This window comes from Fusarium musae, chromosome 4 (genome assembly GCF_019915245.1).
Source record: "Fusarium musae strain F31 chromosome 4, whole genome shotgun sequence".
In the NCBI taxonomy this organism is placed as follows: Eukaryota; Fungi; Ascomycota; class Sordariomycetes; order Hypocreales; family Nectriaceae; genus Fusarium; species Fusarium musae.
This window is the reverse complement of record NC_058390.1, coordinates 567,232-592,059: the sequence shown is the minus strand read 5'-3', so window position 1 is coordinate 592,059 and position 24,828 is coordinate 567,232. Positions and strand designations below refer to the sequence as shown.

Below are 24,828 nucleotides of genomic sequence, written 5' to 3'. Positions count from 1 at the left end.
TGTTCAGTACACCAGCAGCCACTATCCTAACAGTTCTCAGGCTTAACAACAAGAAGACACCCTCAACTCCTGCAACTGCCTATTCTCTGAGATCTGTCAGTGAACTATTTCAGTGGTAGCTGCGCTTCCGATAACGGCAAGGCTTTTACACTAAGCTTTCCTAAATGTCAGTGATTCACCTTCAATGCGATCCAGCATACCATATGCAGGCAACATAAACCAAGCAAGGGCTTCTTCTTTGACTATCTCCTACACCCACACATCACATATTCAATTCAAACATCTCTTCTACTCTCTTCATTATAATATTTCTTTTATCCCCAACGGCGTAGCCATCCAAGAGCAAAGGCAAAGAGCATCAGGCTTAATCGCAGTGGGTTCGCGGCCCAATATCTTTAACCAGTAAGCTGCGTTTACTTTTTTCCTTTTTATAGGCCAAATACTAATATATATTGCTTCCAAGGTTCTTGAATCTACCTTATCAGATACTATGGAGCCTACTGGTGCTACCTATGTCCTTACTGCCGCCCTTTGAGCAGCAGATCACCCAGCATGGCGGCGATATTGCTTGGCGGCGAGCCAAGGTCGACCGTGTCCTTGCTTCTTTTGAAGAGGCAAAAGTCATCATGTCGATAGATGGGGTAAGAGAGTTACACAAGTATCTTGAGAGTGGTAAATAGATTCAGCATTGCACCAATGTGGGCCAGCACCCGGTCTACAAGAGGTTCGCCGGCACTGATGGAAACGGCCTCAAATCACTCTTCTATCCTCATTTTTTTGTTATTCAGGCCGTATTTGTCATGAATGGCAGGGAAACTGGCAGTGCTATTGAACGCATGTACCAGGAGCTGTCGAGACATTGGCTCATGGACATCACTCCGGACGTAACTTTTTATCCTCGTCTTGCAGACCCCGAGAGGGAGCGTCAACTGATCTTGGGAAACATCCGAGGAGCCTGTGTCCCAAGTGAGAGACAATCCAACAAACACAAAGAGGACAAACACAAAGAGGACAAACACAAAGAGTTGAGCGTCCACCTGGAAGCTGCCGCCAAGCTCTCCGCAGAAATCCAGGACGAGGACGAGGTCAAACAACAACGCACTATAGATTTCCAAAGAATGAGAGATAAGCTGAGACTCGCTAAGCAAAGAAACTTGGAAGTCGAACAAGAACTCCAGGAGGAGATACAGAATCGGCGAAACACTGAGCGCAGCAAGCAGGCATTGCAAAATCGACTTGAGCAAAGAATAGACCAGCTTCAATATGCACAGGCGCAATTACAAGAAATAAGCCATAAACTTGTTGAATCGCGACAACACGCTAAGGGGCTCCAAAACCAGCTGGGCCAGATGCAAACATTCATCACACAACATCAACAAATCTCAATGCAAATTTCACAGCTTGAGACGCAACGCAACAACCGAAGCGTTATGATGCAGCAGTGCATCAACACCATGGCTAGACAAAGCTCTTCTCGACTCGAAGGGTCGAGCGCGGCGACCAAGCGTCCGGCTGCTGAAATTGCACATGGCGAGGGATCCAAGCGGCCTCGACAGAACTAAGTTGCCAGAGAACAAATTGAGGTAGAGGCATAGAGAAAAGGTTTCATTGGTGATAAGGATGATCAGCGAATGAATATTAGAAACTACTGCGTGGGAAACAGAATGACTGTCAAGTCAAGTCCCAGGCAAGGCGTCTTAGAGAAAAGCATTAATATATGAGTTTTGTTTATAATTACTCTTAATAATCCAGAGATGTTACATTCCTTCCCCTATTAATTATAATGTCGTCCCAGTATCTTTGGTCCCTGGTTACAGGCGTCCCAGTCAGTCAAGAAGTAGACAAGGGCCATATATATGATTTATTAACTTGCTAGAGGTAGAGAAGTCTTTTAAAGTTCTATTCCGGGCCGATTTTAAGTCCGGTTTGCTGTAGCACTAATTCTTTCCAAACAGTAGGCATTTGCTTCTGCTAGCCTTCAGCATATCACCAGCAAACAGTGCAGGCACTCACGGTGATCAACAAAGATATCTTCTGTCAATACACATCGCAAGCTCAATACTTAGTTATTGCTTCCTTTCTCTTTCTCGGACCCTTTTTTGCTACTTGTGAGGCCCTCTTTTTCTTTAGGCTGAGGGATTGCACGAGAGTGGTGCTGCATCTTGGTTGCTATCTACAAGCAGTGATAAGTATGTTACCTTTTTTCTCTTGCTTCTTTCTAAACTAATACTAATATTACCTGCTCTTTAGGATCTTTTCTCTGAGACTTGGTTGATATCATGGCGTCTCGCAGTTTTGCGGCAGAGGATGAATACATCCTCCCATATACATTTCCTGAAGAGCACCGTTGCGAGGATCCTGTTCAACGCGCGGATCAGAAAACGAAAGTCCGGGATGTGTACGAGCAGGCAAGAAAGGTCATGTCTCGGCAAGCCATCGCCGAAATTTTCGACTACCTAGTGAGGGGGGAATGGATTCACTCTGCTGAGCGTGCCAGCGCTCATCCTGCCTACAGACGCTTCATGGGGAAAGGTAGTTATAACGGAGGCGTGCCAACTCATTACTACCCTGAGTTCTTGGCGATCCAGGCAATCTTTCCTCAAAACCGCGACGACCCGGATATTCACGTAGCAGTGCGGAACTTGTATGAGACGGTGTCAAGACACTGGGGTATGAAGGCTACCCCAGGTATTCCTTTCTTCCCTCGTCTCCAAGACTCCGATCGAGAACTTCGACTCCTGGTCGGCAATCACCCCATTCGATCGAAGACAGTGGGAAGATCTGACCCTGGCCCATTTCTCGCTACGCCCCTTGCGTCCAGGCCTTCTCCCAGGCCCGAGGTACAGGAGTCGGGCTTCCAGAACACCCAGGAGAATACCATTGTCTTGCCCAGCGCCCCAAGCACCTCCATCAATAGTGCCAGGCCAGTCCCAAACACACCCAGCGGTATAAGCCCCTACGTGGAAGACCTCAATAACAAGTTCCTTGAGAAAGAGCAACGTATCACAGACCTCGAGCGCAAGCTGAAGAAGAAGGAACAGGAACTCAAAGATAAAGACTTCCAGATGAACAACCTCGGGTACAAACAGCGATATGAGCAGGCGCAGGAACAGAAGATGGAGGCCCAACGCGCACTTCGTGATACGCGGCAACGATGCCGTGAGTTAGAGGTGCTCGTTAGCAAATACGAAGAGAAGAGTAAGCAGCTCAAGTTCCAGCTCCTGCAGTCTCAAGAAAACAGCACCCGCTCGCTCACCGCCGCCTTACAGGCCCAAGGTCATCTAGGCCTTGGCCAGCAGCAATTGGATAGGTCCTTGAGCCTCTTGAGCGAACCTATCGATGAGTTCAACGCCAACCCAGAGGGTGCTGGTATTGCTGCCCTCGATCAACGAGTCAACAAAAGAGCTCGCGAAACCTGAGTCACTGAAGACGGTCGGGGAGATTTCTGGATCAATAGTATGGCACACTTGGCTGAAGCAAGGGCCTTTAGACGGATGAGATGTCGGCAGAGCTGTTGAGTAGAGGCGGAGGAAGGACATATGGGCTAGGGGAGGAAAGAAAACTCAGGACCTTAACCCTAAGTGATAAAGATACTTAGGTGAGTTTAGCCTAAGCTTAAGGGACTTATTGCTAAGTTGAAATTGACGCCTTATATCAAGGTTCGGTGTTTTCTTGCCTCCCGTGGATCGGGGCTGAGAGCGAATGAGACGAGACCAACTATGAATTCAGCGGTAGAAGAACTTCTTATGGAGAAACTAATGATATATGAGTTATGTTTTAATTCTTAAAATTGAGATACAATACCCACCTTGTCTGAGTGATCGTGATGATATGTTACTTATAGATAAGTCTGCACATGCCATTGGTCTGTGTACTCAAGCAAGTAATGCAGTAGAACTTTACATGCAAGTATATATTCACATTAAGACATATAAATGTTATTCCGGTATGAATTTTAAATCATTATGCTGCCAGAAATGCTGAAAAGTGTTTCCAATTTACCATCTCGAGTATTCTCAGCACGCACTGGCAATCAGTATCAACTCGGCAGGCGCATATGCATTGCACCTTCTCCTGCGCGTCGCGTATGGTAGGCGCGAACTCAAACCGTCTTCTCCCTCTTCTTTACCTATTTCGTGCTTTTTTCCCTCCTCTTTAAAAGGCCAGAAGGAAGACAAACATCCGGGCTCTTTATTGCCGCCCTTTCACTCCTCGTCTTTGCGTTTTCACTCGTAAGTTACACTCCTCTCCTTTCTCTGCAGCATCTGAAACTACTTCAGCTTTTTCCCCTCGCGACGATTATCGCGTTGCCATCAACATGGAGAACAATGACCCCCATCGAGCGGCCAGTGATGAATCCAACCTCGATCAACATTATTTCTCTTACGAAATCTCCAAGGGAGATCGAGACTGGCGCTCTTCTCAGGTCGATAGTGTCTTGTCGTCTTTCGAGGAAGCCAAGAAGGTCATGTCAGCACAAGCCATCCAGGAGATCCATAAGTATCTCATATCAGGCAGATGGATCCACGATGCCCCCTCTGCGAGCAGACACCCTGCGTATAAACATATAAAAGGACAGTCAAGTGGCCCTAATAGAGGGGTACCTCGACTCTACTATCCTTATTTCTTTGTCTTACATGCAATCTTTCCGCCATCTGAGTCTCTCAGAATTGTCTGTGAGGAAGTCGGTCGTCACTGGGGTCTTCAAGTTGACCTCTATAAACCTTTTTACCCCCGTCTGCAAGACACCGAGAGAGAGATGGAACTAATCATGGGGAAGAATCCACATCCTCGGGGACAAGTCGAGCGCCCTTCACAGAGCCAGTATTCCTCCGCAGCTTTCACTCTAACTCATGACGGCAACTCGGAGATGGAAGATCAAAAGGACAGTATTCAAGTGGCTGTCGACACCGCTCGTACCTTTCAGCCAGTACCTACCAGTACCCACGATACTCTACGTGACTACGATGAAGAATTAGCCAGCATCCGAAGCGACTTTGAGCAACGCCTTGCCAAGTTCCAAGTTGAGATGCAGCAAGACGCTATTAAACCCTAGAAGGATTCAGAGCAACGCATTCGGCAAGCGCAGGAGAAGGCAGATGAAATTCATCGCTACGCTGTGCTGGCCCAACAGCTTTTCAAAAAAGGTCAGGGGCACGCTGACGCTGCTGTCAAGATTGCCGAAAGCCTTCTTGGGACTCTGAACACGGCCAAGCGCCATGTCGTTGTTATTCCTGATGATGAGGGACGGCCCAGCAAGCGTCTTCGCGAGAACTAAGACCAGAGTACAAGTGATCGATCAGCAAGAGCTGCAGCACAGCTATTGAGTGGTTCGGTATTCTTGTCCCCGATGAGTAGCAATCAGACAAACGAGTTCGTGGAAACGGAGATGCTTAGGTACAAGGAACGGAGTTAACTTTGGTGGGAATTGTCAAGTCCTCTTCAAAACATGGGGTTTCTTTCGGTGGCCCACGAAAAGGGAAGATATTAGCAAAGCTGTTCAGTAATAGCAACGGGAGGGCGGCATATGGGGCTCGAAAAGATGTTCGGAAATGTTCGGCATAGCTATCAATAAAACAGAAGTGATGCCTCCATACTACGAATGATCGTGACGCCGTGCTGTTTATGTGTTCTGTCAGCCAATCCATGAAAAGTGACATCCTCCACGACAAGATATTCGAGATGTAGACTCGAAACACTTCTCACAACCCGCCCAGGCGAAGGCAAGAAGCATCAAGATATTGACCCATCCCAAATGATTAATTAACTCAGACAAATTTACAATGGCTTAAAACCAGCTTCTGTACTTCAACTTGAAGTCAGAAGTTCGCTCACCCCTGAAGCCATCACATAACCATCCACCCAGCAACAGCCAAACCTAAACACAAGCCACAAGCCACATCACATTTCTCAAATGTCGAACAAGACAAAGGGACGTTTTATTGCACCACCTGAGAGACAGTAACTATGATAGTATGTTGATCTTTGACAAATGACACCATGTCAACTCATAAGATAATAAAAAAAAAAGAGGTAGCTAACCGCAGATAACCAAGCCACCATAAAGGGAAACAAGGAAAAAGGATGTGGCGACGTCTGTCTTAAACAAACAAAAAAACAACGGCAACAATAAGCGTGGTATGTAATTTTTCGCCGTGAGCTTTAAGGATACACCGGATGAATAAACTTCGACACTTTACACAGATGGGATATCACCGCCCCCCCTCCTTTCATTCCTCCATCCTTAAACAAAAATCTCCTGAAACTCTTCCAGGATTTTCCTTTTCCACCCATGTACCCCAGGTCCGCAAGTAAAATGACGAAGCGTGGTAACAAAAAAATCAACAACAACAACAAAAAGACAGGAGAGGAAAGAGACCAAGTCGGACGATGTGAAGTTTCCAAAGAACCATGTCAGTAGTGTCGAACCTGTTTCAGTCAAACACGGCGGAAGCGTCGGTAACATAAACAAATAACAAAAAAAGTGCTCTTTTCCCCTGAAGCCACCACATGAGGGAATTTCACCTCCAGGACCAGATCGCCGAATGACCATGATATAGTTTCCACTCAGAACGCCGTGACAAATGATGCCTGATTAAGTCTGACCCAAGATCGTGTGTGTGTGTAATGCCAGCCAACCCAAACCTTCTCGCAAGTCATTAATCTGCTCCTATCTCATCTCCCATGGGGAATGCTTCCGTAAAATTGAAGGCTGAGTTATCACCATCTTGGTCGTGCAGGAACGAATCAAAGTCAAAGTCATTGAGCACGTCACCCGAGTTAAGGGGGTTAGCCAACTCCATGCCGCCGCCATCAAACTACAAGCAGAGTCAGTATCCGGTTTCACCACCAAGGAGATTGCACGTACCAATGGGCCAAAGCTGTTATCCATACCCATCATTTGATTAGGGTCGTGCTGAGGAGCTGGTGGCTGAGGAGGAGGAGCGGTTGTTGCAGCTGCGGGAGCATTAGCAGCTGGGCCAGTCGTTGGCTGACCATTCTGACCGGTGTTGCCAGCTTGCCCATTCTTATTGAAGTTGGCAGCATTGGCGTTTTGAATGGGTGTCGCAGGAGCTGGAGTATCCTGTGACTCGTTGTTGTCGTTTGAAGGAGTTGCACCAGCATTGTTGAGGTTCTGGTTCGCCTTCTTATTGGCAGCAGCGCGCTTGAACTTGTTAGTACCTACAGAGTATAGTTCACCAACAAAACATACCTTGTCCTTGGCGGTCTCGCCCTTCTTCTTCTTGGGTGCGGCCTTGTTAGTTTGGCTAGGAGTTGGTGGTGCAGCTGCTGCTTGTTGAGGGGATGCTGTCGTCCTGCTGTTGGCTCCATTTGCGCCAGCGGGTGGTGCTTGGGGAGGAGGCATCGATCGTTGCTGGGGAGTTCCCTGGATCTGAGGACTTTGCTGCTGCATCTGCTGAGGCACCATCTGTCCGTTGGGTCCTTGCCACTGCTGGGGATTTCCTTGAGGCCCTTGGCCTGGCTGGCCTTGCTGCTGTTGTCGCGCGGCGGCCATCATCTGTTGCTGGTTCATCTGTCCATTGAAAGGTGCACCAGGGTGAGAGCTAGGGGGTCGCATGCCGCCGTTCATCGGAGGTTGGCCTCCCATGTTACCATCCATCTGCTGCTTGAAGAAGTGAGGTGCCATGTTGGGATCCATCTGGTTGCCCATGAAGTTCATGGCCGCCGGGTTGGGAGAGCCACGGGATTGACCACCCTCGGGGACCGGTGAAGGGATGCCAGAGTTGTTCATCTGGGGTGTGCCGCGCTTCATCTGCTCAGCAGGGTTGGGCGAGGCACCTGGTCGCATGGCCTGGGGCGATGTGTCCGGGAACTGGCCGTTGGGTCCAGGAGGACCACCTGGTTGTCCGGGTTGGCCTTCTCGGGGCATGCCATTGCCGCCGACGGTATCTTGCTCTTGGCGGGCCATCATGAGTCGCTTCTTGTTCTGCTGCTCTAGAAGCATTAGCTGCATTTGATAGTCTTGGAGGGCATGGTTGCTTCCCCCTCCGTTTTGGGGACCTCCAGGTCCCGCCCGGATGCCGCCTGGGCCTCCCATCTCGCCAGGGTTGTAGAACGCATTGAGAGCAGTTCCATCGGGACCCTGGGCCATCATTGGGGATCCTTGGCCTTGAGGAACGGCATTGGGCCCCATCTGCTTGCCTCCCATCTGAGTACCATGGTGTTGCTGCAGGTTCTGCGAGTAGGTCGCGATCGACTTTTGCTGAGCGGCGGGCGGGGCGGCGGCGAAGTTCTGCAGCTGCTGAGGATGTAACGAGTGAGGGTTGATGCCATTGGCAAGTAACGTTTGTTGAGCGGCGGCAGTGTTGGCTCCTCCGGGCATCTGCTGGCCTGGCATGCCTTGACCGGGGCGGCCATTGGGCATCATGCCGGGCTGGTTAGGGTTGAACGGTGCGCCATCGATACGCTGTCGCTTGGAAGGCGAGGGAGCGTTCTCCCCAGACGCGGGTGAAGAAGGTCTGTTTTGGCCATCCATGCCCGAGGGATCTCGCTGCATCTGGTTCTGCTTGGCCTGCTGTAGCATCATTTGAGGGCTGGATATCACTGTTAGGCGAGGGGCTTGTAGAACGATGAGAAATAAGATGCTCACTTATTTTGGTTGTTAGCCATGGCGGCGCGGGCAAGGTTGCCCTGCTTCATGTTCATCATGCCGCCGTTCTGCATGTTGCGCATCATCTGATATTGCTGCGTAGCCATGTCTGGTCTCATCTGTCGCAGAAGTTCCTGCTGTTGATTCTGCTTTAGCCGGGATTGCTGCTACATTGCCGCCGAGGGTCAGCATTGGTCACCAGCCAAAGTGGTTACCAAATGTTAGGAGCATGGTAGTCAATCTGACACCATCATCCATTGAGTGGGTGAGATGCCGGACTGGAGTGCCCTGGGTGGCAGCATGACAGAAAGAAAAAAAAAGATGGCTTACCTGAGTATGTTGAACATATTGGTTAATGGTGTTGTTTCCGCTCTTGGCGCGCTGCGCGTAGTAAATGTCCCAGAAGACGGAGAACCACTCGTAGAGAAAAGAGGTATCGGAAGCAGGCATGGGAAGCTTTGGTGGCGGCAAGTCTTCAGGGAGTTTGGAGTCGATGTCGTCCTTCGAATCGGTATCCATAGCGTCGTCGCCAATACCGTTGATGACATTTCCGTTCTCGTCGCGACGACGGTTCGCGCCATCTTTACTGAGGACATTGACCTGTTGATCGCTGGAAAGGAGAGATCGGGCGCAATCGTACATTCCCATGCGAATAAAGTATTCGTAAATGTAGGTGTTAAGAATGCTGCGCTGGTTATCATTTGCCTGTTGGCGAGACGCGGCGGCAGCAGCCGCAGCGGCCTGGGGGTTGACGGCGCCGTTGTTCATCATGGGCATGGGGGCACCTCCGACAGGACCACCCATGGGGTTCATGTTGGCCATGTTGACGTTTGGATTCATGGCCATGACAGTTGAGAAGTAACCGGAGAGAAGACAGAGAGAGGCCTATAGGCTCTGCTGCAGCGACGACAGCAGTCGGGGGCTCGTGTAGCCACGGGGGCGTGCCACCAGGCGGAGCAGCGCTGGATAGCGTCCCAACGTGGACGTGACGGGCAGTGAAGCCAAAGGTCGCGAGCGAGGGGATCACCAGCGAAGGAGACGTGGACGCGGTCCAAGTTGCCAGGCGCGCGGTCGGGCGGGGGGCGAGGATCGCGAGAACCACGAGACCAAGAGACGAGAATGGGAGGCGAGCCCGAGTAGAGGGAATTGGGGGATCGTGTCAGGCGTCGGCAATCGGCGGAAAGGAATATCGCAGGAAATCAAAAGTGATAAAAGCGTAGCGTACACTGCAGTGCGATAGTACGCGATGCGATAGTCGACCGATAGTCGATGTCGCGGTGATGAGTTGGAGATAAGAAGTATGGAGGATGAATATGGTGTGGTTGGTTTGGTGTAGGTTGGATTTGGCGGAGTGTCGAGGTAACTGGGAGTGGAAAGTGGGCGCTGGGCTTGTGCTTTCCTGAGGTGATGGACGCTGCCTCAGTTGCTAAGTGTAAAAAAACGAGTGCCTGGGGTTGGGCATTCGCCAGGGGTGGGAGGGTACTTGTGGTTCTGCGGGCAGCTCGGGCAAAGGCCAAGTACCTTGGAGAATTCAACGGAACGCCTCCAAGGACAAGCGGGTACCTCTAAATTATATGCTGAGTGCCCTTCTATCCAAGTACCGACAGCAAACGGAGGCGATCCAAACGCCAGACGGACGGGAACAGTGGAGGACGGGGAGAGACCCAGTATAAGGTAGATAGATGCAAGCAGGTTGATCAACGTACGTCAAACTCTTGCTGCAATTATCAAACGCGACGGATGCTCGCCGTTTGAGGCTATTAAAAGCAGATGGCACAACGGCCGAGTAGAAATGAGGTGCTTTGTTTGATGGAGGAGGAAAAGAAAGGTGTGAGGGCGAGTAAAAGGGAGCAAGACAGAGGTTGTGGGTGAAAAACGTGGTCGGTCCTTGATTTGGGCGGTGGGAATCTCTCCAGTCAGTGAGTGAGTGAAGGAAAAGGAGGAGGACGGTCAAACTTTTCTTCGTCCTTCTTCCCTGCGAATCGCTCCCTGGAAGTTTATCAATTGATAGAGTCTGTGAACAACGGCCACTCAATCATGTGAAACGTTTATTTATTTTTATTAGACATTCCCCTCCAAGACTGTGATGTAGCCCTCTCTGCATATCAGAATTGGTACCAACAGTCAGTGATGCACCTCCGATGGTTAGATGCATGCAATTTACAGACCTTGCTCTAAAACGGTAAAACACAAATTACAAGGCTGGCCGTCTGTCAAAAGCTTAGGTTTTCCTGGGACCTGGAGACAGATCCACCAAATTGGGATGCCTTGACTCCTTGCAGCTAAAAGAAATCGGGACGGTCGATCTTAAGAACGAATGGACGCATACAAGCGAATCCAACGTGAACCCTGAAGTCAATTGCGAGACGTTGAAAACCCTCGAGATTCTGTCGGAATTGACTGTTTTAGTCCCTCATTGTTCTCCGTGATCCTCTTCAAAGACATTCGCCTTGGCCACAAACTACCGAGACCAGTTTGATGCACATGGAACATGTACAGAAGGGAGGCTGGCTTCTAACCGGGGTTAAGCACAGGGCTGCCAACGTGCCCTGTGAGGCTCAGTAAGCTCAGCGCATCTCAGCGACGCTCAGCGGCCTAGACCGCAGCTGTAGTGGATGCTCTTCAGGGGCTCTCAACCAAGGTTTGCACGTTAGCGGACCCGAATGATCATAGGTCGCGTCACCCCACACAATGGACCCTTGATCTGAAGGACGCGCCCTGGGGCTAGACGGTCTTCCTTGCTCATTGGCGCGCTGAGTTTGTCGCGTTACATTCTGGTACGTAAATTTCATACCAAGGTGCGTACTTTCTAGACCGACACTTAAAATGTCGCCGGTCTTGAGACCTCAGGCATGATATCAGAGACAAAACGGTGGCGTCTTTGCCTCAGGCACATATATTCCCGTCATTATGGTCTGAGCCTGTGCCGCAGGGAGCAAGAAAACGTCGAAAGATCAGCCAGGGTGCCAAAATTAACTGGGCCAAAGACTTGCTCAAATTTACCTAGATTTGCCTGAATCTTTTCATCACTTATTAACGAGGCCCTAATTTTTCTTGTCTCCTTGAGGTACCTCCACTGACAAATCCCGTTTAACTGCCATTTGATCGTCCACCGTTTCGCGGGGATTTGACGTTATCAATCTACTAAATCTGCCCCTTATGCCTTGTGGGATGGAGCTTCAGCTCTTCATTATCCGGCGGGGCTGAGATACAATCAAAATCACGTTTATGAATCATCGACATTGAGTTTGTGTCGTTTGCTGGTTAACTCATCATGTAGGTTTGTGGAAGCCCAGAGAGATTAAACCCAATATCCATGATGCCTCTACTGCGTATACTAAATGAGAGGAAGATATGTCTGTCTTGGTGCTCTCGCTTTCATTTATTACAGCAGTTGCTCTAATAAAACAAACTTCAGCTCGCAATATACCAATTGTCATTACCTAGTAAAACGAATGCAAAATGTTTCATCTTAATATTCTGGCTCTATCACTATGGCGTGAGCTCAGTCAGCCGGCACTCCCAGCCTGGCACGTGGCTGACAGCTGTCTTCCATGGGTATCTACACGTGCCGTGATCCCAAGCCAAATCTCGCAAGATTGCTAAAACGAAGTTTGTAAGTTTGCTTCCATGCCAATCGTCCTGATCGGCACAATCTCACCGTCGATGCCGTCAACAATCATTTAGGGGCATCTCCCCCTGAAAATCTAGAATTTTTCATAGCCATCCATCCATCCATCCATCTGTGTCCTGCAATTGCTAAATCGTCATCAAATAATCACATTCATAGCTCCCCCTTTTGCGTCTCTTAGTCATCCTCTGGGGGGAGTTCATCGTCGATGTATCTGATTAGCGATACCCTCATTTCCGTGCTGTCGTTGCCCCGCAACACGTCACTGACAAAGTGAGCTTCAACTTGCATTTGCACCATCTCCAGAGCTCCTCGTAGCACGCCACACAGAATGTTGGAGTACCAAAGTTGATCTTGCGCTCGGCCATCGTCGGGAAGCTCGACAAAGTCGGCCAACGGGTTCTCTTCAAACACCAGCGAGAACTGGTCATTTTCGCTTGTCCAATTCATCACTTGGGGAGTAATGTTGAGGAATATCTTGAATCCAACCTGGTTGTCTCGTTAGTCATTGTCTAACGCTGCGCATTAGGCCTCCCTACCCTGGAGATCATTTCTGCCGTCTCGCGGAAGTTGGCGCATCGCTTCATGGTGTTGGATTTGGCGAGGTAGTCTTCAATAAGTCGCAGACCAATGTTGTAACCCATCTTGTCGAGTTGCTTGTTCACCTCGGCATAGTCGCTCTCGTAATCCTTGCATAGTTGTGCGACGATAGTTCCGTAGGTTAAGGTGACGAGCTCAGCGTTGACCTTGTCGATTCGAGTTCTGTTGCTCTGTTAGAGAGGCACTCCGTTGGGGGATCAAGCGGACATGGCTTACTTCCAGATTCTAGAACCAGGTTAGTATTTGACAATAATTTGGGGACTGGACAGTTATCATGATGGACTTACTCCTCGCCCACGCGGGACGCTTTGTTGGCCGCCATTATTGCGGCTGTAAAGGAGGGGTTGTGGAAGAAGACAAGAGCAGCGACCAAGCTCTAAAATCGACAGGACGTTGGTGCAGATTGAAAGTATCGTAGAAATGGAAGAAACTTCCAATATCATACGCAAACAGAGCTATGTCGATGTAGCTTCTACCAGAGAGGTGAAGCAGTAGCGCCAACACGCTCTGGAATGTCGGTGCACGGAGGGTTGAAACACCGACCTCAGGAACAATCTTCGGCCCGGCCACCAATCATTAGCAGGAGCTCGATTTACTTTGCATGAAGCCCACCACCGTCGTCAAAAAGTGAAGCAACAGGAAGCTCCAAGCTCACTTGACAGCTCCAGAACTCGCCAAAACTTGGCGCATCTGTATAATAAGCGTCGCATATAACCATTCTTTCTCTTGATACCCTTTCGACTTCGCCATGTCCGCCGAAAAACGTCCTGCCGATGGAGATCCCAGCTCTTCTCAGTCGCTCGTGAAGCGACAAAATGTCAACTCTTCTACAGGCGCTCTTGCGCGTCTGAACGCGTCAAGCAATGCGCTGGTACAATCTGTATGTTGGAGAGTGTTTAATTGTTGAAGTCGTTGGACTAACTGAGGCAGGCGCCCAGAACAAGCGGGCTTCAAGCTCCTGTTATGGAACTGTCAGGACACTCGGGCGAGATCTTTGCAGCAAAGTTCGATCCTACAGGCAATCTCATTGCTTCTGGTGGGATGGATAGATCTCTAAGTGAGTAAAGAACAATACATCCTGGGCGACAACGAACTGACTTTGGTAGTGCTTTGGAGAACCTATGGCGATTGCGAAAACTACGGAATATTAAATGGTCACCGCGGTGCCATTCTGGACTTGCAATGGTCACGCGACTCGGAAATTCTATATAGTGCATCGGCTGACATGCATCTTGCGAGCTGGGATTTGACGTCAGGCACACGAATCCGCAGATATGTTGGGCACGAAGAAGTTATCAACACGGTGGGCATCAGCAGACGAGGAGAGGAGATACTCGTCAGTGGAAGCGACGACTCGACAATCGGAATCTGGGACCCCCGATCGAAGAACGCCGTCGACTACATCCAGACCGAGTTCCCTATTACCGCCATTGCTGTATCTGAGGCCGGTAACGAGATATACGCAGGCGGCATCGACAACGATATTCGAGTATGGGACTTGCGAAAGAAGTCGGTGATATACTCGATGCTGGGCCATTCAGACACCATCACCTCACTGAGAGTTTCGCCAGATTCTCAATCACTTGTCTCATACGCCATGGACTCTACAGTTCGAACATGGGATATCCGACCTTTTGCACCAACAGAACGACACATCCGAACCTTTGACGGTGCAACGATGGGCATAGAGAAGAACCTTCTTGGAGCAAGCTGGGACTCGGAAGGCAAGAGAATTGCAGCAGCATCAGGAGATGGAACAGTCATGGTCTGGTCAAGCGAGACAGGCAAGCTCGCTTACAAGCTGCCCGGTCACAAGGGCACAGTCAACTGCGCAGAGTTCTCGCCAAACAAGGAGCCTATTCGTAAGTTATTCTGTTGATCATCTTGGAGGCGGTGAACTAACAAGTCTCAGTACTTTCTGCATCGTCAGACCGCACAATGCTACTTGGCGAGTTGAAATGAGGAGGATAGGCAATAACCCGATATTCTAATCTACTACCCGTACGCTCCCTGACATATTGAATCACGAGATGCGCGCTCCTGTGTCAGGGCTCAGTATTCTGGTAACCTTTGCGCCATTGAAGCTTACCTTTGAGGGCGTACCAAAGGAAGGGCATCGCCCTTACCCTCACCATGGCTGAATAGTGTAGCCGTTAGGATGACGGAGGGAGCTTTGTGTAACTAAGTCTCTCCAATATTGCCAGGGAGCATGAATATTCAATCTGGGGAAGCTCTGGAGATGGCTAGAAATGCGGATTACAGCATGTACAAAGTTCTTACGTTAACATTGGGAAGGGTGAAGGAGGCGTTTATGGCTTGTATCAAAAGATGAGACATGAGCTAGGGGCACGTATGTAGGTGTTTATGCTATATGTGCAAATAGTCGATTAATAGTAAGCCCTTGAAGAAACAAGCACATCAAACACGATCAAAACTTGAGGGAGATGTTATCTTCCAATGAAGTTAGTCGTCTGTAACCCTTCCTCAGACACCGTCCAATTATCGTGAGGTTGCAGCTGCATATAGCCAGAATACTTGGGTTTCAGGTTTATACCCCTGGTTGGCTGTGAGGCGCTCCAAGCAAAATGCGGCGTGCTTCAATACGAGACGTTCAGATGCAACAAGACAAGTAAGCTCTGAAACTTACAAGTTCATGATATAATCGTCACGATTTAAGCATAACATAAAATAGTTGTGAAAATATGTGATAGCATCATCCTGAGCTGCAGGTCGACGGCAGACCTCGAAAGATAAGCCGCATATCGACTAGCTCTGAAGCTGGTTACCCCTGGATAGAGCTCGGACTGGGTAGTAATTTGTAGATCTCCACCTCCCACGTTTTTCCAACACGCACGGGACGTCCAATCCATCACGGCTAGAGCAAGCTCTCAACTGTAGCAGGTTAATTTCATGGGAGCCAACCAAAACTCATCGCCGCAAACAGCGGCACATTGTCATCACATTCTCAATCCCTGTTTGTTTATGTTCAGGCCATCCTTCTACAGCTGAATCTGGGCTCCTCCTTGCAGAGGGGGCCATAAATATCCCTGACGCGGTTTGTCCCTTTCGGAGGACCCGTAAAGCTAAGGTTTATGAACATGGGTCCTTGAACCTTTCAGTTCAGTCAAGGGGTCGAAAAAGGGAACGTCGTGTGAAAACGACAAGACAAACGACGGGCCATCTGCCCACTAACATAATTAGATCATGACTGAAGCCGGGGCCATTTTCTGCTTTATCGAAACCTGACCCTCTTTTTTATTGTCTCTTGTCGCCGTCTTCGTTTCGTTCCCTTTTTTGCGGGTGTTGTCTCAGAAAAAAAGCCAAGACAGGTTCTTGAACTCTTTTTTGTTATTTACTTGTTGCATATCTTGTTCCTTCTCTACTAATAATGTCCGAGATGGTACAAGTTTTCATGTTGAGCGTGTAGTTTTATTATCGTATGTTCCTTTTTTTATGTTCTCCCGTGGACTTGTTGAAAATTCACGATAGCGCCGCCTTAGTCGCTTTTACCTGAGTCGTGACGGATCTATCTATATACTGCCTCGGGTGCCCCCGTCGAAATATGGACATGAACCGTTCTGACATGGAGAGGCTTCGGGCTGATCTCATACATCGATCAAGGATGGAGCGAGGTGGTAGTCCAAATGGAGGCGACGTCAACCTCGACGTCAATGTCGATGTCGAAGCTCAGCACAGTATACAAGAACCTCGTTCGAGTCCCGCGCCCCTATCACGTTTGTTGAGTCGAAGAGAACGTGCTTCAATGACGGGACAAGCTCATCCCGCCGAGATCGAGAGCGTCAAGTCTCAAGACTCGAATACAAATCGCCTGGCGGGTTCTCGAAGATTTGCTGTACCAGGGTTCATGCGAATATGGGGACGTAACAACACCACACCACAATCCAACGATGTTCGCTATGCCACGGCTTCTCCCGCGCCGCTTCTACCCATTGCTGAACCTCAATCGCCGACGAGACCTGAGCCTGTGGCTACACCTTCAGATTCCCATCGATCGCGACGTCAACGGCGACAACGAACTCCTCCTCAAGATCCATTGGAAGCGCATCTCTCTGAAATCCTGGGTGGATCGACTATTAGACGGCATCGAAGACGGAGGGAATACCATGAAAGAGAGCGCGATCGCCACAGGTCACGAAGAAATCATCGGCGACATCCCAAGTTCTTCCTGGGCTGTATACCATGGGTTCGATCGAGGCGCATGAGAGCACAGATCCTGAGGTGTTTGACTTCAGGTCTGTTTCTGATAATTCTCGTCACTGTCTGTAAGTCACGACCCAATTGTGCCGCCTGTGTAACTGCGATACTGATCAGGAATAGACCTTTCCCTCTCCATGACACACAAGGTCAACACTCGCGAAATGAACATCATGCTCATTCTCGTCGTCCTGTTCGCCGCCGCCTTCTTCTTCCACGGCCTTATTAGACTGTGTCTCCTAATAATTAAAAGTAATCGCGAGGCCGCTGAGCGGGCAAATCGACCTCCTCGATATCGTGCGCCTCGATATGCCGTACCTCCTGTTCCCATTCCTGTTGTTCTTGCGCAGGATGAAGAAGCTGTCGGTATGGAGAGCGAAGCTACAAAGACACTACCACCAGCCTATGGGCGATGGCGCGAGACAGTGGTATGTATCTAGCTTGTGACTCTTGACGGGGTGACGCTAACAATTTACAGCGAGTTGACCCAGATCGTTTGTTCTGGCAGCGCAACGAGGCCGTGGATCTTTCTCAAATAAGACCTAGTACTCGAGCTGGTCCCAGGCCACCGTCGTATGTGTCTGAAGATGGTATATCATATGTAGTCGAGGCGCAACCTCGATCAACAGCACCAACAACTGAAGTGCCTCTACCAACACACCCATCAGAGCTTGGTAGAGTGGCTAGGGTACCGACTGAGTAGGAATTGCTAAGGGACAGTTTCACAGGGCATAATAGCGAGCAATATGCATGGTTTATATGAAAGCGAGGACACATTTGAAGACCCAGAGCCTCTCAGAGGCATTGTTAAATCCAGCGTACATGAGCATCTGCAGCATTGAAATCACATATTAGCGGAGTTTTACATGGTATTGCCGTCGAGAGGAAATTGAGGTTTAGGCTAAATTATGAGATACCAGATAGGAAGAAGTAATACAACAGACCTTCTCAGCTGAGGTGCTCGTCGGTAATTAGAGACCCAGTCGCAGTGACACTCAGCAGGTGATGGTTGCTCAAATCTCGCGATCAGGTTATCTCTCTCGTTTGAGCAGGGCGTAATTATCTCGCGGCGAGTCTCGGAAGAGGCGTGGAGTTGCGAGGCCAGGGTCTGACATCACGCGGTTATATCCCCTGCCAACTGCAGCTGGATCAGGGAACCAGAATTTGGAACAAAGACTGTATTAGAAAATGTCATTCTGTTGAAGCCATCTGCATTCTGCGTTTGCATGATAGGCCAGTTGGAGAATAAGGTTGCTGAACTGTATCACGTGAACACTTTAAAATGAATCAGTGCTTCATCAATTCACTTGGCAGGCACAACACGGCCAGATGGGAAAGCGTTCCTTCCTCCCTAGTGAACTCCCATTCTTTCCTAAACCAGAGAGGTTCGAATAGAGGTGTGAAGGGCAAAGGTTAGTCCTGATTGGAGCGTGGACTCGACCCCCAGTCAGTGGCTTCTCTGCGGGAGGTGCCCTTTGTCTTTTTAGTTCAGCGCGTTTAGAGCGTGTGTGGTGGTAAGCGAGGGTGAAGGAAGATTCTTCAGTTGACTGAGTGAGTATGAGAATAGTTGATCTTTGACAGTGACTGGGTTAGTCCATACGCTTGAGCTATTTCATGAATTCATCAGATGTGTATGAATCACAAATCTCGCTCCAATCATCCGGAGCTAATAACTCAGGCTTGAGGTTCAGTGACTGTTACACAGCTTCTATCCATTCCACCGAGGCAATTGAATACATACCAACTCCATTTCCCCTCCCCCTCCCCCCCTCTAGGTTAGTCCAAAGGTGCCATGCTCTTGGCTACTCCCTCCCACTTCAGTCGCGCCGCTGAGAGTGAGCCTGAGCAAGCCTGAGTCGAGGTCGCCCCCTCCCCACATCCCAACATCCACAGTCATCATAATGGATCCCGTTTCCGTTCTGATTCGACTCGTTTGTGGGTGGTAACTCGAGTTAGGCCTTGTTAGTGTCAGTCTCGGGAGTCGGGGGTTTGTCCAGTGTCCAGTCGCATGGTGAAGAAATGGCAGGCAGTGTGTCATTCGCTCCTTGCGCTGTGTGTGTGCCCGCGGTAGCTCGCTCCCCTCATTTTGAAAAATTTTTAATTCGAAAAATTATTCCCATTTTCCCAGTTTCCATTTAGGACAAGACAAAGAACCCATACATAACAAATACAGCTTCTTTTGGTGTTGAAGTGAGTGTCTCAATACCTCTCTACCTATTCATTATTTTTGTTCAACAAAATCCACTTATTGGATCACCGTTGTTTTATACTTTTCCCTTTTCTTACTCTACCTACCCATCAAGCTCCCTCCGAGTCCATAAAGGTATGTTGATGCTAGAGTGTGTGCGTTGCTGCATTGCGGTTTGTTTTTGGTTTTTGCTGCTGCCCCTCCTTTGCGCGACAACAAACGCCCATATTCGACATGCCTCGCCTATCGCAAATATCGAAATACATTTGGCCCCCGTTCTCGAATTTATCGAATACATAATCACTATCGACTTTTTGTTGCGATTCGAATCTCGTTCTTTGCTCTCAAATCCGTCGATGCAAGAAATCCCTCGTTTGAAGCTTTCGGCCTCACAACAGCCCACTTCCAAAAGCCTTCCGTATCTGGCCTCCGTGTACGACCCGATATTCCGGCGCAAGCTCCGGCTTTCAACGGTCCGCGTCCAAACTATATCGCCTTTTATCTCGCCGTCCCTTCCAGAGCTCTGATCTTGGTGTTGCCCCTCGGCATACTCGAAGTGCGGGGTTGCAGATCTGGGATTGTCAGAGCTTATCATTCGACAATACCAATTGGACAATATCATTGTCCTGACCTTCAACATTGGAGCCGAGTTATCAAGATCTGCGGCAACCTCAACGGCATCTGCGCGACGACGAAGCTCAAGATGACTTGGAATAACCACCATGTCGCCGTCGACTTTGGGTCCTGGGCGCCTTGCAAGGACGTGCTCGACCTCAACCACTAGACATATTAGATCATTCCGTGCTGGACCAAAGACACGATAAAACATGCCGTTACGATCTACCCTGGAGTTGCGACACAATATCCATACTGGCGACTAGGCGACAACAGATATACAGCAGCAGCAGCAGCAGCAGCACCGCAATGCACAACTGAACATTGCATGGAATAATGTTACTAACTTTGGTGATTCAGACCTATCTTCAAAATGTCTTCCCTCTCTCGACGTGCTTGCTACAAGTGTGGCAATGTTGGCCATTACGCTGAGGTCTGCTCTTCTGCTGAGCGTCTCTGCTACAACTGCAAGCAGCCCGGTACGTGCCACTGATATGTCACGACAGACTTGATCTAATTTACGAAAGGCCACGAGTCCAACGGATGCCCTCTTCCCCGAACCACCGAGGCCAAGCAGTGCTACCACTGCCAGGGTCTTGGTCACGTCCAGGCTGACTGCCCTACCCTCCGCCTGAGCGGGACTGGCACTAGCGGCCGCTGCTACAACTGTGGCCAGCCCGGTCACCTTGCTGTATGTGATGGTATTACCCTGAGTAACGAACATAGCTGACTGTAATAGCGCGCCTGCCCCAACCCTGTTGGTCCTACTATGGGCCGTGGTGCTCCCATGGGTCGTGGTGGCTTCCCCGGTGGTTACGGCCGTGGTGGTTTCGCTGGTGGTCCTCGCCCTGCCACTTGCTACAAGTGTGGTGGTCCCAACCACTTTGCTCGTGATTGCCAGGCTCAGGCCATGAAGTGCTATGCCTGCGGCAAGCTCGGTCACATCTCTCGGGATTGCACTGCTCCTAACGGCGGTCCTCTCAACACTGCTGGCAAGACTTGTTATCAGTGCGGTGAGGCTGGACACATCTCTCGTGACTGCCCTCAGAAGAACGCTCCCGGTGTTGGCGAGATTCCTCAGGAGGTTGATATTGGCAGCGTTCCTGCTCCTCCCGTTGCTTCTATCGCTCCCGTGGCTTAAACAGGTACTGGAGGTAGCTGTTGGTGTATGCCCCTGGTGGCGTATGTCCCAGCAGCGGCCCAGAGCGTCGGTCTGGGATGGCCGACACTTTTTGCTTTTTAACAGTTGTTCTTTTTGATGCCGACACGTGAACATATCACTACATCCTTACCCTCAAATTATTTCTTTGTTTTGGTTCTTGTTCTTTGATCCGAAGCATGCATTTGCCAGCATCACTTGTCTGGCCTCGACTTGCATGGCATTTTCGGTCCGTCCGAATTCATCTTTGAACCTCTTTTTTATCTTTCACCTGAGCAATGCCACATTGTTCCAGCGGTTGCGCATAGCCTATACAGCATTGTTGCTATCACGACCCGCGAGAAAATGTCGGTACTTGACAAGGAAAGATTCCTAGCAACGAATTTCCTTTTTCCAACATTCACCTAGACTTGTTTGCATGGATCCTTGGTTACTGGGGGGTCTGAACGGTTTCTCCGTTATCTGGCACCTTTCCTCAGACACAACTTTGGATCATTCACCCAAGGACTACTACTACGATTTGAACGACAGACGCTGTCACGTGGCTCTTAACGACTTTCGAAAATTACGGCACCCTGCGAAGGATATACCCCGCGAGGCGATGTGTTGGTTGTTGAGCTTGGAAAAGAAAAGCGCAGAGACTCAGGCTTTGATCAGTGAAGATGTCCCCGCTAGGATGCGGGTGAGATAAAGCCTCGGGAGAGCTTGTGTTGTCGCCTGGCGGCAGAAAAGACCAGTGGATGCGTGCGTGAGAGTGGTGGGCTGAAGGCCAGATGATCAATGATCATAGGGGATAGGATGCTGTTTCTTGTGGGCAACGGACTTCTGATTGCATTGACGCATGAAGGATTCGTTCGATGCAGAAGACGGCGTCCTACAGAACGGCAAACAAACAGACAAGCAACACAGTTTGTGAGGATAGAAGCCTTAGAAGTACTGAGGCTTCCTTGCTGGTGGCTGTTTGCTTGTGCTCATTGTTTTGGCGTGGCTGATGGATGAGGAGTGGAGGCTGCTGTGGTGGTTAGTGACAGACGCGCAAGATGCGGCGAGAAGAGTTGTAAATGATTTGATACGCACCCATAACCCCCAATGAAGCGAAGTGGCATCAAAGAAGCAGAATGTGTGTGGCGAGATGTGTTGATGACTGAAGATTGTATTGTATGAGTATGAGCATGAGTACGACGACTGGCGTTATGTTTATCACGGCAGTGCCTTGTATTGGTACATGGGACAAGAGCATGTCTTGGCGTTTGGGAACATCATTTGGACGGTTGGTACACGGGTATGTATAACTCAGTAACTAATCCTGTCAGAGTCAGGACTCGGCAGCTTGTTTTTGTTAGGTAGGGTATAAGGTTATTGATCTGGCAACGATCAGAGGTACAGGCATCGAGGACAAAATTATCGAAGGCATGGAACAGCAACCCTCACTGGTAAGGCTAATTTGGAGAAAAATTACCCCCTGTTTTGAAAGTGCTCAAGAATACGAGCGTATTTCAGCTTAAGAACAAAAAAGCGATTGCAGTTCACTGTAGTATTGTTCATCTATTCCCAACGCTTGCAATGAGTTGATCATATGCATTTACCATAAATTATCCAATTACTCCCTTACCCAAGCCATGTAATTTACCCATCAATAATCATTTTCGTTGGTATAAAGTCCGCCTCTAATACTGGCAAATACCGCCAATCTCATCATCCATAGTCCACGACCCAGCGAGGCCTTTAATCTCCACATCCTCCGTCAGACTAACATCATCCTGCAACGTCTTCCCCAGGAAGAAATCATTCCGCCCCTCCGTCTGCATCTTCCTCTTCATAAACCGCCTCGTCCACTCCTCAACCGCCGGCTCACCCGTCTCATCCCTCGCCTGCTTCAAGAACGGAATAAGAGCCGTGCCGCCCGTGCCCTTCTGATTCTCCCTGTTCTTGCGCGATGCGACCGCGAGGTTGAGCTTGTTGCGGGTCACTTCGGGACTGCGGGAGCGGCTGCGCGCGCGGACTTGCTTGGACGGGTTGATGATGTAGCGTGTCACGATGGCGATGTGCTTGTCGCGGAAGGCGCTTAGCATGGCGAGACAGGCGTCGTAGGCGAGGCAGAGTTGTTTGTCTGAGTGGTGGGATTCGACGTACTCGCGGATGTTGGCGACGTTGGATACGTCGTTGAGGAAGCGGGCGTGAGGACCGGGCATGTAGCGTCTCATCTCCATGATGAAGTTGTGTCGGTTCGCAGCACGGCCTCGATCGGTGTCTGAAGAAGGATCGCGAGACTCGCCTGTTGGACGGTGCTCGATTCCAAGAATGATATCGAAGAATTGGATCAAACTGCTCTGAGCGTTGCTGCCACCGCTGTATTGTCGGTATTCCTCAGTGCCGGAACCATCTTCGTAAATGACACCATTGGGGAGGCCAGCCTCTGCCATGTTCTTGCTTCCAGCAAGGAAAGGTCTAATTCGGTGATAAAAGATGGTGGGATCGCAACTCTCGTGCATCCTCTGAAGAATATTCGTCAAGTCTGTAAGGCGCTCTGCGAAAGTGCGCAGACAGCGCGTAACAGCAGCACTGTCTCCATGGCGAGCAGCAGCAATAGCCGTCAGCATTAAAGGAATAATCGGCGCGCCACGAGCCTCGATAGCGACTGAAACAAGATAAAACCACGACTCATCAAGAGCTCCAGTATATGTGTTTAGAGTGGCGAGATTCTCAAGGTTATCGATATCCTCGTCAACAAAGAGGGGTTTAAAGTTCCAGAGACAAACAGCAGCATACGTCGCAACAGGCGGTACCTCCAGATGCTCCGAGATCTCCAACATCGGAACAGAGATAGATGCAGGAAGTCTATCTGACGGTGAATCACCACCCCAGATATATCCATGGGCCATGAAGCCTAGCAGCGAATAGGCACGTCGCCACTCAGCGTCATGCTCAAGACCGATTGTCGACAGAACGGGTAATCTGTCGATAACACCGCGAAGTCTGCGGCTGAGAATAAGAGCCTGGAGGTTTGCGGCGATGGCTTCCCATTTGTTGTAGTAAGGATCCGGGAGACGGGTTAAGGGAAGAGTATCCGGGAGGAAGCCGTGAGTTGGCGAGATACCATACTCGGCTAGGACTGGGATAGAGGGAAGCATTTTGGATGAATATTCCCTCTGGAAGTTGTTGTGTTGTGAAGAGGAGAAGTCACAGGCTGAAACAGAGAATCAGCAGATGCGAAAGAGCCGTGTTCCGGGGACCGGAGACGGAATAGTGGGGCCGCTCCGGGAGGATCAGATCAGAGAAGAAGGAATAACAACGGTGCTTTAAAAACCCTGGGGTAGTTAAAGCCAAGGCCCGTAGTTGTAATATAATGGTTATGATTGAGAGTTTTAAAAAGAGAAAGGTTAAAAAAATTCCGGGGATAGAAGATAGACTACGAGGTTTGTAAATGACTCTTCCCATGTTTTCTCGTGCTAGTTTCTGCGGCGAAACGGTTCGAGCAGAGAGCATGATTGGCCGATTCGGATGAGTGGACAAAAAGTTGCAAAGAACCACCGTGGGTGGTTCTAGACGCCACATGGATGTAGAAAAAAAAAAGAGTTTAATTAGCGCGCATAATGTGTTTTTCCCTGCGTGGTTGAACTTGTAAGTGCCAAAGAGGTTGCGGAGGGGCCGGGTTGTCTGCGGACGTGAAGCCGTCTTCGGCCGATTTATGGTGATTGGATTTGTAATTCACATTAACATGTGATGTGTTGTGGCTTGGGATTTTGGTAACGTTGATGGGAGCGCGTTATTAATTGATGCGGTTGATAGGTCTCGTATGATTTAGGAAG

General features: G+C 49.6%; 10 protein-coding genes across 10 annotated transcripts; 7 read left to right on the top strand and 3 right to left on the bottom strand.

Annotated features, from left to right (window-relative positions):
- Positions 1 to 512: 512 nt before the first annotated feature.
- J7337_005137 (uncharacterized protein) lies at positions 513 to 1,562 on the top strand (the record flags this gene model as incomplete). Its single annotated transcript, XM_044822819.1, has 2 exons — positions 513 to 641; positions 681 to 1,562. 2 exons carry the CDS (start codon positions 513 to 515, stop codon positions 1,560 to 1,562), a joined length of 1,011 nt encoding a protein of 336 aa, XP_044681310.1.
- Positions 1,563 to 2,279: 717 nt separating this feature from the next.
- J7337_005136 (uncharacterized protein) lies at positions 2,280 to 3,419 on the top strand (the record flags this gene model as incomplete). The annotated part of the gene is made up of 1 exon (XM_044822818.1): positions 2,280 to 3,419. One exon carries the CDS (start codon positions 2,280 to 2,282, stop codon positions 3,417 to 3,419), a length of 1,140 nt encoding a protein of 379 aa, XP_044681309.1.
- Positions 3,420 to 4,318: 899 nt separating this feature from the next.
- J7337_005135 (uncharacterized protein) lies at positions 4,319 to 5,278 on the top strand (the record flags this gene model as incomplete). Its single annotated transcript, XM_044822817.1, has 2 exons — positions 4,319 to 5,023; positions 5,060 to 5,278. 2 exons carry the CDS (start codon positions 4,319 to 4,321, stop codon positions 5,276 to 5,278), a joined length of 924 nt encoding a protein of 307 aa, XP_044681308.1.
- Positions 5,279 to 6,659: 1,381 nt separating this feature from the next.
- Positions 6,660 to 9,433, bottom strand: J7337_005134 (uncharacterized protein; the record flags this gene model as incomplete). Its single annotated transcript, XM_044822816.1, has 4 exons — positions 6,660 to 6,818; positions 6,869 to 8,555; positions 8,612 to 8,778; positions 8,942 to 9,433. The coding sequence occupies 4 exons, from the start codon at positions 9,431 to 9,433 to the stop codon at positions 6,660 to 6,662; spliced, it is 2,505 nt and encodes an 834-aa protein (XP_044681307.1).
- Positions 9,434 to 12,419: 2,986 nt separating this feature from the next.
- J7337_005133 (uncharacterized protein) lies at positions 12,420 to 13,164 on the bottom strand (the record flags this gene model as incomplete). Its single annotated transcript, XM_044822815.1, has 3 exons — positions 12,420 to 12,731; positions 12,782 to 13,004; positions 13,130 to 13,164. The coding sequence occupies 3 exons, from the start codon at positions 13,162 to 13,164 to the stop codon at positions 12,420 to 12,422; spliced, it is 570 nt and encodes a 189-aa protein (XP_044681306.1).
- A 426-nt stretch (positions 13,165 to 13,590) lies between these two features.
- J7337_005132 (uncharacterized protein) lies at positions 13,591 to 14,804 on the top strand (the record flags this gene model as incomplete). Its single annotated transcript, XM_044822814.1, has 4 exons — positions 13,591 to 13,722; positions 13,773 to 13,899; positions 13,949 to 14,704; positions 14,755 to 14,804. The coding sequence occupies 4 exons, from the start codon at positions 13,591 to 13,593 to the stop codon at positions 14,802 to 14,804; spliced, it is 1,065 nt and encodes a 354-aa protein (XP_044681305.1).
- A 1,660-nt stretch (positions 14,805 to 16,464) lies between these two features.
- J7337_005131 (uncharacterized protein) lies at positions 16,465 to 17,065 on the top strand (the record flags this gene model as incomplete). Its single annotated transcript, XM_044822813.1, is given in 2 exon segments — positions 16,465 to 16,827; positions 16,844 to 17,065. The coding sequence occupies 2 exon segments, from the start codon at positions 16,465 to 16,467 to the stop codon at positions 17,063 to 17,065; spliced, it is 585 nt and encodes a 194-aa protein (XP_044681304.1).
- A 129-nt stretch (positions 17,066 to 17,194) lies between these two features.
- On the top strand, positions 17,195 to 17,760 carry J7337_005130 (uncharacterized protein; the record flags this gene model as incomplete). Its single annotated transcript, XM_044822812.1, has 2 exons — positions 17,195 to 17,485; positions 17,536 to 17,760. The coding sequence occupies 2 exons, from the start codon at positions 17,195 to 17,197 to the stop codon at positions 17,758 to 17,760; spliced, it is 516 nt and encodes a 171-aa protein (XP_044681303.1).
- A 2,473-nt stretch (positions 17,761 to 20,233) lies between these two features.
- On the top strand, positions 20,234 to 21,001 carry J7337_005129 (uncharacterized protein; the record flags this gene model as incomplete). The annotated part of the gene is made up of 3 exons (XM_044822811.1): positions 20,234 to 20,339; positions 20,388 to 20,551; positions 20,600 to 21,001. 3 exons carry the CDS (start codon positions 20,234 to 20,236, stop codon positions 20,999 to 21,001), a joined length of 672 nt encoding a protein of 223 aa, XP_044681302.1.
- Positions 21,002 to 22,686: 1,685 nt separating this feature from the next.
- J7337_005128 (uncharacterized protein) lies at positions 22,687 to 24,150 on the bottom strand (the record flags this gene model as incomplete). Its single annotated transcript, XM_044822810.1, has 1 exon — positions 22,687 to 24,150. The coding sequence occupies one exon, from the start codon at positions 24,148 to 24,150 to the stop codon at positions 22,687 to 22,689; it is 1,464 nt and encodes a 487-aa protein (XP_044681301.1).
- Positions 24,151 to 24,828: the final 678 nt, after the last annotated feature.